The sequence below is a fragment of the Platalea leucorodia genome (assembly GCF_965183815.1).
Source record: "Platalea leucorodia genome assembly, chromosome: W".
In the NCBI taxonomy this organism is placed as follows: Eukaryota; Metazoa; Chordata; class Aves; order Pelecaniformes; family Threskiornithidae; genus Platalea; species Platalea leucorodia.
The window spans coordinates 46,580,776-46,593,359 of NC_138859.1; the positions used below are offsets into that span (position 1 = coordinate 46,580,776).

Consider the following 12,584-nt stretch of genomic DNA (forward strand, 5'->3'; position numbering starts at 1 on the left):
AAGTACAAGCTTAAAACGAAGCTCCTGAGACACGTATCCAGAAGGATCTTAAAAGGAAGTTCAGGCTCTTGTATTCCTACAAGTAGTTGGGAAACCTTCTCCTCTTATTCTTAGCTCTGCAATAGCTGTCCTTGGTCTTGTCAGAAGTGTACTCGGTATGAGAAGAATAAAACGCGGTTTATTCTTTTTGATGTTTTCGAGTTTTACAGACTTTTGGTTACTGACATAAAGGCTGGTTCAGCTGCTTAGTCCCTCCTCCAGCTCCCACTGTCTCATAGTCACCAAATTTTGGCAGGCCATTCTTCTCTTGAAGCATACATGAGTAAATAATGTTTTAACTTCATTTTAGGAAATTAGAGGGGTCTTTTATTCAGCAAACTTTAAGGCTTTTAGTAATAACAATGCTATGAGTTATTGTACAATATATTATCGATGTAACGAAGTTGTATATAAATTGTGTTGAAAAGCATGTACAGTTTTATCAAGACATTTTCTAATGAATTATTTCACACCGCTATATACATATTTACCAAATAGATGCGTAGAGTCAATTTATTGTGTTGCATAATAATGTAATTACAAGTCAATTAAGAAGAGTTACATGAATCTAAAAATGTAGCATCTCTAGAAAAATACATACGCATAAAGTAATCCATCTTACCCTGCTTTACAGTAGCTGGGCAAATAAATGAGTTCTCATCTTTCCAGTCCCTTTGGAGTTCTAGTTTTAGATGATTTTATTTGTTCAATTTAAAGTTAAACTATACCTTTAATGTTCACATTTTCAAGCTTTGTTTAATTATAATCTGCTGCAGGATAGTGAATACTACAACTCTTTGAAGTGGATCCTGGAAAATGACCCGACAGAGTTGGATCTCATGTTTTGCATAGATGAGGAAAACTTCGGACAGGTACGTAAATGTTATCCCAAAAGTCCGTATTTCCATCTTCTTACTGGTTATTGCCAAAAAGGAATTAAATACTGAGCAGTATCTCATGGTTGTGCACTTGATGATCATGGGACTGTTGAATGTTAATGATCAGTATAGGCAGACTGTGAATATTAACCTCTCGTTCTTCCTGGCTGTCTAAGACCGGGGATGCCGAAGAAGGAAATAATGTTCTTGTCAGGGAGCAACATGACATCTTTGTGCAAAGCAGTACCCGAGGCCGAGTAAAATACTTGCACTGAGGAGTAATAATGGTGTTACACGGTCCATCTTAGAAAGTAGTCTCAGCTTGGGACTGATTGGGGTTTTACAGGTTGAAGATGTTCTCAAAGGACAAAGTAAGCGGTAGAATGATAATCAGTGAAGTGCTTTGTTCCTAGTGTCTTTTATATAATGCAGGTAGATGAGACAACAAAAGCAAGCATGCCTGGTTTAAAAAGGTTCACAATCTGCGGATAACTTTCTCCGTTACAAATGAAAAATGTTAGATACACGTTTAACAACTGAGAAGTGAGTAGGTGGGAATGTAATCCATCAGCCGAAGTCGTAACTCATTTTATCAGTAGAAGCTGTAAGAACAGCGTATGGTACGGTTTGCCTTGGATTTATAGTCGGTCTTTACAGAGAATCCTATTAAAACAAACTTCAGAGATCTGTATCTGTTTCTGGATGGAAATAACTTGGGTGCAGATAAATGTCTTGTACATAAGTATATGTGTTAAATCTAATTTGAGGACTTAAAGGCAAACAAATCATGAGTCTACTTACATGAGCTTGGAACTTACTTGCCTGCCATGATTGTTTGTTTGTTTGTTTATTTACAAGCTGTGGAGCTGAACCATTTTGTAATGCATGCACACAAGTAATGACTAAAACATACTGATTTTGTACAATATTGGGACTTAATAATACCTACCTGTGTCTCTTAAATTAATTTGCTTATAGGCTTGTATGCCCTTTTCTAGTGTCTTCACTTCGTTTAACTCCTACACCTAGATACCGTGGCTCCGAGTGCCACTGGTACTGTGGACCACCGTGCCTTTTTTAAAAGCTGACCTCAAAATTTCAAAACATATGCACACAACGTACTGTCAAGAACATTCTGATCCACTTCTCAGTGCTTATTACTTTTTTCCTGAAGCAACATAAGTTTATCGGTTACGTGGAAAATTAGGGAGAACATTAAAGCCACAGGATGAAAGGTTTTTGTAATACACGGGGTTGTTTGTTGGGAATTTTCATTGTCTGCTGTTCTGTAACGATTTAACTTTGAATTATTGATAGCCTTTCACTGCCAGCTTTCACTTCTGCTGGCAGAAGCTTGTTCTCTGACTCAAAGCATAAATCAACTTACTTGGAGATACTTTCTGCTTGTCTCCTAACTCTTTAATACCTCAAATAGCTAATTCTGGCATTGTTAGCAAGATGGATTTTTGTTTAATTCACAATAGCTGCATCTGATTCCAGAAGGGATTAATCTTTAGATGCCGTTCTTCAGCAGCTCAGCACTGTATAGGCACGAAGCAGATCACTGCTAAAGTGCAGCACATCGTTTTAAAAAGTTGCAGACTGTCCGCAAGTGTTCGTGCTCTCGGGGAAACTTTACAAACTGGTGTTAAAAACAGCTGCAGCTTGAGGCTCACTGGTTCATTTCTTGGTTTACCTTTTTATTAAACCTCTCCTGTGTTGTTTCTGTATATCACGGGTGCAAAGTAATTAATGGCATTTATGACTTCCTTTCTCTTGAACATAACATTTTACCATGCTCTTACAATATACGTGGGGTTGTTTGGGAAGTTCCCTTGATATCATTGTTAGAGTACATGAGGCGGGCTTTGTCCTCTTTAGAGAAGTATATTGCGGGTGGGTGGAATAAAGGCATCAAAAGCATCTGTCTTACTGTTCTCGACATTTCTACTCACCTTCTTACCCCCAGAGTTTTCCTTCATAATATGGCGGGTATTTACAGGCTTTGGAGATTCACGTCTTTGTTGATGCAGAAATCCAGAGGATGCTGCCGCAGCCGTGCAGGTGTTCCCTGATGACGCCTTAGCTCAAGTTGGAGGCACCCGTCATGAGTAACCGACTTCATGTGCTCATTCAGTGCCCAGTTTAATTAACAGAAATAACAGTTCTTGTTCTAATTGCTGTAACGTAAATTCCAGGTGTTGAGCTGATATCACAGTCCTCCTGTGTCTCAGAAGGCAAAGGCGGTTTTGGCTAGCTCTGCAGCAGTAGCGATGAATGCATTTGAAGTTTTCTTGGCTAACTTCTGTTTCAACTTACATATAAGCCCACCGAGTTACAGACAAATGCCAGTAGTGGTAGATATAATAATACTGTTTCCATCATACTGCTGGTGAGATGCAAAATTGGCAGGACAGATTTTATCGAAGAAAAGCCTGAATAAGCTCAGCAGTGCAAGGGCAGGATATGCTGTAGTGAGGAGGAATTTATCTAGCGCGAGATTGAAACATCAGTCCAAACGCCTATAGGATGCTTTCCGGCAATGCAGCAGCTCTGGCAAATACTGACTACGCTGGCTTTCCTGCACGTACCGCTGGCCATTGCCAGCGCTGTGGGGACTACTGGAAGTCGAGGGACCCTGACGGCACTCGTTTTGCCTCATCCACTGCTGAACTGCTGAAAAGTGCCCTTGGGAACCTGAGGAGGAGATGATCCTGCTTCCACAAGGACGTGGTGTATGTAAGAGGGAGGTATTTGCATTGCTGTAAGCTTCTGTGTTTGTTTATACTTCATCTATCACCAAAACCTTTTCTGGAGTTAGAGAAAAACAAAGAAACCTCTAATAAATCTTATCTTCTTGTTACCCTTCCTTACTTAATAACCAAAAATATGGTTCCGGTAGTTCTCACAAGTCAGTAAGAAATACAAAGTAGATATTCTCAACATGGAAAGGATGGAGAACTGTCTTCAAAAAGCAGAGAAATAAAGGGTCTGTACTTCTCCTAAGTTCCTAATGGCTCTGGAATACTGTTTCTCATTTCCTAAAAGCAAGGTGTCTTCTGGTGGGCAGGAGAGACAAGCACCAAGCAGCCTTCTGTTTGTGCCAGGCTGTCTGGGATCTTCGTAACTTCATCCCGTTCAGCTTTGACAGTATGGCAGGCCTTTTCCTTACCGGTTCTGGACTGTCTTCCCTGGTCTTCATGGAACGAATAAGCTACTGTTTCAGAGCTGTGTAGGTTCCCTATTAGTTACTTTTCCTTACTAGTATAGTCATCTTCTTTTTTCCTATACAGTAATAGGTATGTTTATTCAAATACAACTATTGTATTGTTTTTCTCCTTCTTGAAGCATTCAGTGTTAATCCAGTCCTGAAAAGAGCTTTCCAGCCTCCTCCTTTCACAGCTCCGTTTATTAGCTAATGAATTTACTGTCTCACTGTTACTCTCAACCACAACATCTGATTTAATTATTGAAGATTAGTAACAGCTTTAAAAATAGGCTTGGTTGAATGTGGGTGCACAGAGTCGGGCCTTGGTTGCTTCCACTGGAGCCGTGGTTTTGAAGCGATGGCCCAGGTTGGCTGGAACAGAGCGAGGACGTACAAGCAGCAAAATACTTGACTTTCCTTCTCTCCTACGCAAGCACGCGCGCTTTACAAGACTTTAATCGAGTCGTGTGCCTATGCTGTGGGTAAACACCAGCATCTGCAGTCAGAAAAATGCTTCTTCCTAGCCGCAGCTGCGGAGCGTATGGTTTGTAACAGTTTTGTGTGGGCACTCTCTGATAAAACCTACCAGCTTCTAGCTTTCCTGGTACCTACCCAGCACTAATTCTGTGAACTCCTACGGGGAAATCACTTTCTTCAGAAATATATACATTATTTGGACTTGCTGTAGTTTCTTGTGAACTGTAATGAATTTGGTTTTTTCAGCCTTATGCTCCACAGTGACACCATCCTTAGCAAGTTTGTGTTCAACCATTTCATAATCTATTTTTCTACTTTACTTTTCTGGCCTTTTTCATGAAACAGTTTCTGGGTGGAGTTTAAGTAATCATTTTCTTCCAAGCATTTTGAAAAATCAGAAGGCATTTTTCTACCCTTATTAAAATGGAATTTATGTTGTCTCTACCCAAATGGACCTGCTGTTCAGGACTAAGTTTGCTTTTGAATGGTTTGTTCCGTTGCTAATGACAAGAATTCATTCTTAGAAGTGATCACATAATAATTTGTTCCTTGTGATGCCACCTTTAAATGTGGAATGTTTTGATCTCTCATTAGCTATTACGCCATAATAATTTTCTGATGCTACTTGTAAAATGCTGCTCAAGGAGAGCGGATTTAGTGAGAAATGTGTCCTGAAATAATGCCATGTTGTGTTTTGTTTTTTTTCTTTTCAAATGCAGACATATCAAGTTGACCTGAAGCCCAATGGGTCAGAAATCATGGTAACAAATGAAAACAAAAGGGAATATATTGAGTACGTATACATTTACGGAATTTATCCTGAGTGTAAGAAAGCACGGTTACACTTGTCTTAGAATTTACCCTACTGCAGTTACCGTATTTTGTACTACACTAGCTCATCAGAGATCCTTTTAAAAGAAAATCTTCCTGTTAACATAGATTGTTTATACCCTAATCCTTAGAAAGCTTGAATTTTAACCTTTACTGTTCTATGAGGTGCACTAATCAGGGGCTCCGTCATGTAATAGGAAACTATTTTCTTGATGGGTAGGCGTGAGGAACGTTGAAGAAGGGATGGGGTCGCTCTGAGTGACAGACGTCTGCATCTAAATTACTCGATGAAAAGAGCTGGCACCTCCTGGGTGCGGTACTTGCCACGTTAAAGTAGACCTTTGAATTTTGCCCAGTTCCGTGCCTGCTTCTGGCTGTTGCCGGCGTGCCTGGGGTAACTAGCTCTGCTTTGTGGGTCCCCAGAGCGGGGGTGAATTTCCACCCTGGGGTTTTCGGCGTTTCCTGATGAACTGCTGGGTCGCAGAATGCAAATCAGGAACGAGTGCCGATCTGAGTGCTAAACCGGGTCTAGAAAAAAGAATGACAATAGGATGTCTGTATAATTTATCAAGTTTGTATTTGCTTGCCATTGTGGTCTTCATTTGAGGAGGAACTCGGGACCTCTGTAAATGTTTAAGCATTCCTCTGAGAGGAGAACTTTGCACTTGTTCGGTAATCTCACTTGCAAGGTTGTGTTCAATGATTTGGTGTAATGGGGGAACAATAAGAAATTTCTGCTTTTATGATTTTTTTTGTTACTTTGTGTTTACTGTATTTGCACTGTCAGCTCTTGAATTTTTCAGGTATATCCTTTTTTTCAGCTTTCAGATGCAAAATATTAGACATCGTAAACTTTTTTTATCTCCATCACCTCAATACAGTGCAGAAACAAAAAGCTCTTTGAAAAAGTGCGGTCCAAAATTCAGAACCGAGTCAGGTTTACATCTCGGTAATTCTTTCATGGCTCGTCACAGTATTTTTATGACTTGAGAGCACACAAGTATTGACTCTAATTTGGAAATGGTTAATGCAGCTTAAAATTTGTCAAATATTTTTTCCCAGAATTCCATGATGATAGAACTGTTCTAGTTGTCATGGGAAAAAAACCAAAACCAAAGCACCCCCCACACAACCCAACAACAACAAAAACAACAACAGAAAACCCCACCAAACTGCAGGTGTAGTCACAAATGTAATTATTTTTTTTTTGCTTCTGTGGCTTCACACAGCATCCAAATGATGCATTCTCACGGAAATGTAGTGCTTATGGATATCACGTAGGTGACGAAGCATCGATGTCTGATAGAAAATCTGGTGCTTTGTTTGCGTTATTGTATTATGTGACGTTTATTGCAGAAATGAAGGAAAACGGATAAACTGACTAAATAGCTGCTAATTAAAATCAATGTCATTTCTTTAAGCATTATGAGAAAATCACGCTAGGAATTTTCTAGTAACCTTGAAACGAACAGTATCCAGTGCTGCAATGCCTTCTCTGAAAATTCCCTTTACATAGCATTGGCCAATAAAGAACAAGAATAGAGTAACTTAAATTAACTGCTTGGGCTTCCTGAAATCCCCACGCAGGGAACGTGCTTCTCCAGAGCGTGGCTCCAAGCACCTGGGTCCCAGCGAGCCCCAGCTGCTCTCCCGCGTGGCCGCGGCCCTTGGCCGCCGCTAGCTACGCGCCAGACCCGCGCTGGCAGCGTGGCCGTCAAAAACCGGCCACAGCTGAACGGGCTGTTGGCCTTTAATTTTAAGCTTCCTCTGTTTCTCTGCCCACCAGAATGTAAAATAATAAATTCAACTGTACTTGCTGGCGTTCTTAATTAGCGCCTCTTCAGAGGGGAGAAAACCTTACAGTTGCTGTATTCATGCAAATTAGGAAGGAAACGTGCTCCAGTAGGAAAGGAACTGGATTTCGAAAGCATTATTCTAGAACCTGCGAGGTGTTTATGCTGTAGGGGGTAACACTGAAATACAAGCCTGTTCCTTTGCTATTGCAGGTTTTATTCATCCCTATTTATTTATAGGCAGGCTGTTACATGTAATTACATTTGTCCTCACATTTTGTAGACTTCGTTGGGAATTTTATTCATCCAGAGCCTAGGTGCCAGCCTCATTTAGAAAGCAAGCAAGCATAGGAAAGAATTTGCAGGCTGTTTCAATCCACAGGCGAGCCTTTTTGCCGTGTCCACCCTTGCCTGCCTCGGCACAAAGCGGATACTGTCATGTTGTCTGGTAGCGTTTCGCTAAAAATGCGTGGTGACGTAGGAAAGTCATCGCTGTAAAACATGGAAGTGCCTGCGTAGAGCTTGCGCTGCGTGCTGAGGTGAAAGTACCCATACTGTGGCTTGTTCCTAGTCACTGATCTTTTTCAGCGTTTCGGTCAGTCACAGGAGATAAATCTGAACAATTAATAGGAAAGTTGCTCGGTTTCCTTAACATCAGAGTGTGGTTGGGAGATGGCTGAGGTTGTAAAGGAGAAACGGAAACTATTAAGGTTGCTAAAATCTATAAACTTAGTTTGCAGTTCTCTAATGAGTGTGCTTACGTGTTTTTGTTTATCTGCTCTAGCCTGGTCATCCAGTGGAGGTTTGTAAACAGAGTTCAAAAGCAAATGAACGCTTTTTTGGAGGTAAGGTTCTTTAGCTGCCTTTGTCCCCCCCAGATTTTTTGTTTTTTTAATGCAGACTTCTTACATCAGTGCGTTAAGGGAGTGGGGAGCTTTGCATAACTATCCAAGCTCCGGAATGCTTATGTTTTATGATTTCACAGTTTTACTGTGTATAACAATATATCATCTTTCCTCTATGAGAATGTGGTCTCCTTAAATTATTTGAGCTTGAAATAATTTTGTGATTAATTTTTTAAATTAGGGACTCATACTTCAGCAACTGTGTATTTCATTTTCTAAACCCTCCCTCGTCCTCTGTCATTTACTTAGGTTCTTAATTTTACGTGGCAGGAGAACCTTAACTTTGTTTGCTTTCTTTTAGGGCTTCACAGAACTTCTTCCTATTGATCTGATTAAAATCTTTGATGAAAATGAACTCGAGGTGAGTTTGTTTAATTGACATCCAGAGACAGCAGGGCAGTAATGCTCATCACGAAAAGATGCGTTATGTTCTAGGCTCATCATTCATCGCTTACTCATCGTAAGTGAATTTGCAGACAGAGATGCTTTGCTTCCAGTGGGAAGTGAGATTTTTCTCCCTAATTAATAAATCTATTGATCACAGAAAAGCACACAAAATTGTAATTATTCAGTGAGGTGGTTGGGTATGTGCGTATAAAAGGATGTAAGTAGCTTACTGAATGGATGCCATTATGCCGATACCGGTCATGTTTTGAGCAAAACACTATAAAAGATGCTGTCACACGAAGCATACACGTCATGGTGTACAGTGTTGCTCCGGTAAAATGAAATATTCCGTGAGAATTCTCCTGAGGAGAAGCCCAACTCTCCTTTAGGTTTGCATTTATCTTTGCACTGCTTAGCTGTTTAAAAGGTCAGACAACAGGGGGAAGTGCAACCCTGTTTTTCTGATAAAGCGTGCAGCGTAACACAATGCCGTCTTGAACTGACGCCGTAACAATTTACCTCCATGTGTAGTTACTGATGTGTGGCCTCGGCGACGTTGATGTTAATGACTGGAGACAACATACAATCTACAAAAACGGTTACTGCCCAAATCATCCCGTTATCCAGTGGTTCTGGAAGGTAATATTGCTTACCGCATTTGGCTTCTCCGGCTGTTGCTGAAAGTGAAAGTTCCTGTAGTGTTTTGCTGAGGCTGTTACGAAATCTTTTTTCTTTTTTTTCTTTTTTTTTTTTTATGCGTTGGAAACGAGAGCTGTGGTACTCGTTAGGGACTGGAAGGCAGGAAGTCTGCATCTTCGGTTTTATCTAAAGTGTCTTGCAGTAGTTGTGAAGTAAAATACTTTAATGAAATGAAACCGGGTATGGGACCTGTACCACATCGTGCAGAGTTATACCTCTGTTACAGTCTAATACAGAGAATTTACTCAGGTTTTGATTGGGTTTGTAACAACGATGCCTGCAGCTGTGGAAGTGCAGACGGTGACTGTGTGTGTCTGTCCGTAGGCCGTTTTACTGATGGATGCCGAAAAGCGGATTCGACTACTGCAGTTTGTTACTGGGACGTCACGCGTGCCTATGAACGGATTTGCTGAACTTTACGGTGAGCTCCCTTTCGCCTGCCCGCAGGTCGCGCGAACCCGGGCACGGCTGACATTTAGACATAGCCAACCTTTGAGGCGCACGTAAGAATTCTCCTTCGGGGTGCCAGGAGCACGGGAGAATTTGGGGGCACGCTGAGAAGGAGCAACGTTCTGTGCACTGTGGGCGTTCCGTAGACGCTCTCCTCGCTCCCACGGAAAACATTTTGGCTGTCAACAGGAATAATATTCACGTCATATGGCGAAGAGGAGAGTGCGTGTTTAACGAAGCACTTCAATTTTTCTGTGTTAATGTCTGAGCTTACTTCTTTTGCATTATACATAGCCTATGCAAAGATCGCTAGATAAACTTAACAAGGTGACTGGGTTTGGAAATAAATAACCACATTCCTACTTCCTTTAATGTAGTTTTAATTAAGAGAGTTTGTAACCGGGTATTTTGTACCAGTTGAAAAACCTAGTACACAAACTGATGCAAACATTTAATTTTTAAAATAATATTTAGGTAGTCTCTGTAGTGTCCAGCAATTCATATTTCACATGATTTTCTTTTTCTACCAGGTTCAAATGGTCCTCAGCTGTTTACAATAGAGCAATGGGGAAGTCCTGATAAACTGCCCAGAGCTCACACATGGTAAGTCGTAAAAGCATAGCATTATATGGCTTTTCTGTATCGTTATCCTGCCAAGAAAGGGGGAAAGAATTCCGGGAGGCAGCCGTGCCGTTGCTGCTTCCAGTGTCTAAGCAGCGCTGGGTTTGCCTTCTCACGGGCGTGACAGGCTGCGTTAAGAGTAAGTAGGTGTAGGTGTTCTGCAGTAAATGCAGGTAAAGGAATCCAAACTCTTTCCATCGTAACCTTTCTGATAGAAACAGCACAAGGAATTGCATCTTAACGCTTCAGTAATGTTTCTATGAATGTTAAAACATCGGCTCTGTTCTTCTCTGTTCTGTCAGTCTGAAGGCTTTGAAAAACACAGGCTGGGCTGTCCCAGGGAGGCGGTTAAAGGGGTGGCAGGAGTTTAGCAGGGCACACTGGAAGGAAAAGCAGGGCCTCAGCTTGTAAGGCTAATACTACTCGTTGCCTTCTTTTGTACGTCTTAGAAATTTGTCACCTCTTCCTCTTTCCTTCTGGAAAACTAAGAAACTGAAGGATATCTGTGAGTTGGCAAAGCAAGAAACCGTTTGTACAAGTAGGGGTTGATGCCTTTTTTTCCTTGGTGCTGCGATTGTACTTCAGGTATCACCTCGCTGCAGGCAGCTTTTTCTCTCGCCATCGTTTTCCTTTTCTCGTTTTCCATGCTACATAAAGGCCATAAATTGTTGGACAGTTCACTAAAAATCTAAGGTCATAGTCCAGCTGATTTAATTTAATCCTAATTTATAGAATTTGCAAATGTTGAAAGCATTCAGTACAAGTCTTTGTCTTGCTCTGTTGCATATCAATAATATGGCTGGTTTTAAGGTAACTTAAATTGTGCTGTATAGGAGAACTAATTTTTAGAACATTGGTACAGAATGGTGATCTTTGCATAAAAATAATCATTCCATAGAAAGAAAGTTTTATTTAAAAAAACCCACAGCAACAACAAAACCCCAAACACCTTCCAAAATCAACCCATCCTCTTCACATTTCAATTATCTGTTAGATTTTACAGGACCTTTTCAAGACCTTCCTTTGGACATTTATTCTTCTTCTTTCTCCCCCGGGGGCAGAGAGTCTGTCCTCTAAGTTCAGAACACCTTTGCTGAGCCATAGAGAACCAGCGTTTTGACAAAGATGAAATGTTTTCAGTCAGCTAAATAAGGGGGGGGTTCTGTTGGTTTTGTCCTTTCCTCAGTGGTTTTTAACAAATTCCCGCTTTCAGCGCTGAAAAGGAGGCGCACGCAGTTGTTCCTGAGCGCTCGCGTGGGGGCCGGCAGGGGTGGTGGCAGAAGCGCCCTGCAGGGAACACAAGCGCTCGTTGGGTTTGCAAAGGACGCTGTGGAGGTTGCCTCCATTTGGACGATGAGATACAGCCTCTGTTAAGGCCCCCAAATTATTTAACATTTTCTGTTTCTTTAAAAGTATGTGTGCTTTTCAACGGATTAGTAAATGATTCTTTTCCTTCTAACTTTCAGCTTTAATCGCCTAGACTTACCTCTTTATGAATCTTTTGAAGATTTGCGAGAGAAGCTACTTATGGCAGTTGAAAACGCTCAAGGATTTGAAGGAGTGGATTAAAACGCCGACCTTTCCCCCTTCCGAGCAAGTTCTGCTGGCACTTTTGCATCCGCCTGGTGGACGTGAGTGCCCGTGGCAGAACAGTTGCACAGCGCTGGTTCATGGAGCAAACCCTTTGGCAGCGCAGTTGCCCGAACCCAGAAGCCTGAACTGCAACCTGTGGGTGGCTTTCCCGACGTTTCCACAGCAGATTGCCAACTGCTTCACGTGAACTCTGATCACATTTCAGCAGGACTTACTCTATTTATGTTGTGCCTCTGTAGGCAAAGCCCTTAATAAATATTTTACATAATTTCTAATGACAATGAATGGAATTAATCATTTTACAGGTATAGTATTACAACTCATGTTTACTTCTTAATTGATTTAGACATTTTCCGATTTTATTTCATTACAATTAAATATCATCTACTTGGAAAAATGAGCATTTTTCTTAATTTCATACCAGACTTGATGCCAGTGTCATTTTTTCAAAGCACATTTTGAGCCTTGTGTTCCCAAACCATTAAGAAAGTAGGAGAAAGCTGCGTTGGAAATTGTCTCTACGTGGGCTATGTACCCAGAGCAACTCTTTTCATTGAGCACATAAATATTTTTCCGTATCCAGAAGTATGGACTGGATGTTGCGTTTTTGTATAAATATTAGAATAGTTACAAGTCAAGGGAGAATCGTAACATAGCATGCCAAATCTCATGTTCAATACAGAAATTGCCTCGTTATTGGTAA

General features: G+C 41.1%; 1 protein-coding gene across 3 annotated transcripts in view; it reads left to right on the plus strand.

The window, feature by feature from the left end:
- LOC309601660 (E3 ubiquitin-protein ligase NEDD4-like) overlaps positions 1-12,338 on the plus strand; it is a gene marked incomplete at its 5' end in the record, with an annotated part of 100,731 nt that extends 88,393 nt beyond the window's left edge. For all 3 annotated transcript variants that reach the window (XM_082334819.1, XM_082334820.1, XM_082334818.1), the window contains 8 exons: positions 816-911; positions 5,322-5,395; positions 8,011-8,071; positions 8,433-8,492; positions 9,050-9,157; positions 9,542-9,638; positions 10,198-10,270; positions 11,755-12,338. In XM_082334819.1, the coding sequence (XP_082190945.1) occupies positions 816-911; positions 5,322-5,395; positions 8,011-8,071; positions 8,433-8,492; positions 9,050-9,157; positions 9,542-9,638; positions 10,198-10,270; positions 11,755-11,857 (672 nt within the window). In that variant the 3' untranslated portion in view covers positions 11,858-12,338. The remainder of the gene's footprint in view (positions 1-815; positions 912-5,321; positions 5,396-8,010; positions 8,072-8,432; positions 8,493-9,049; positions 9,158-9,541; positions 9,639-10,197; positions 10,271-11,754) is intronic.
- Between the last annotated feature and the right edge of the window lie 246 nt (positions 12,339-12,584).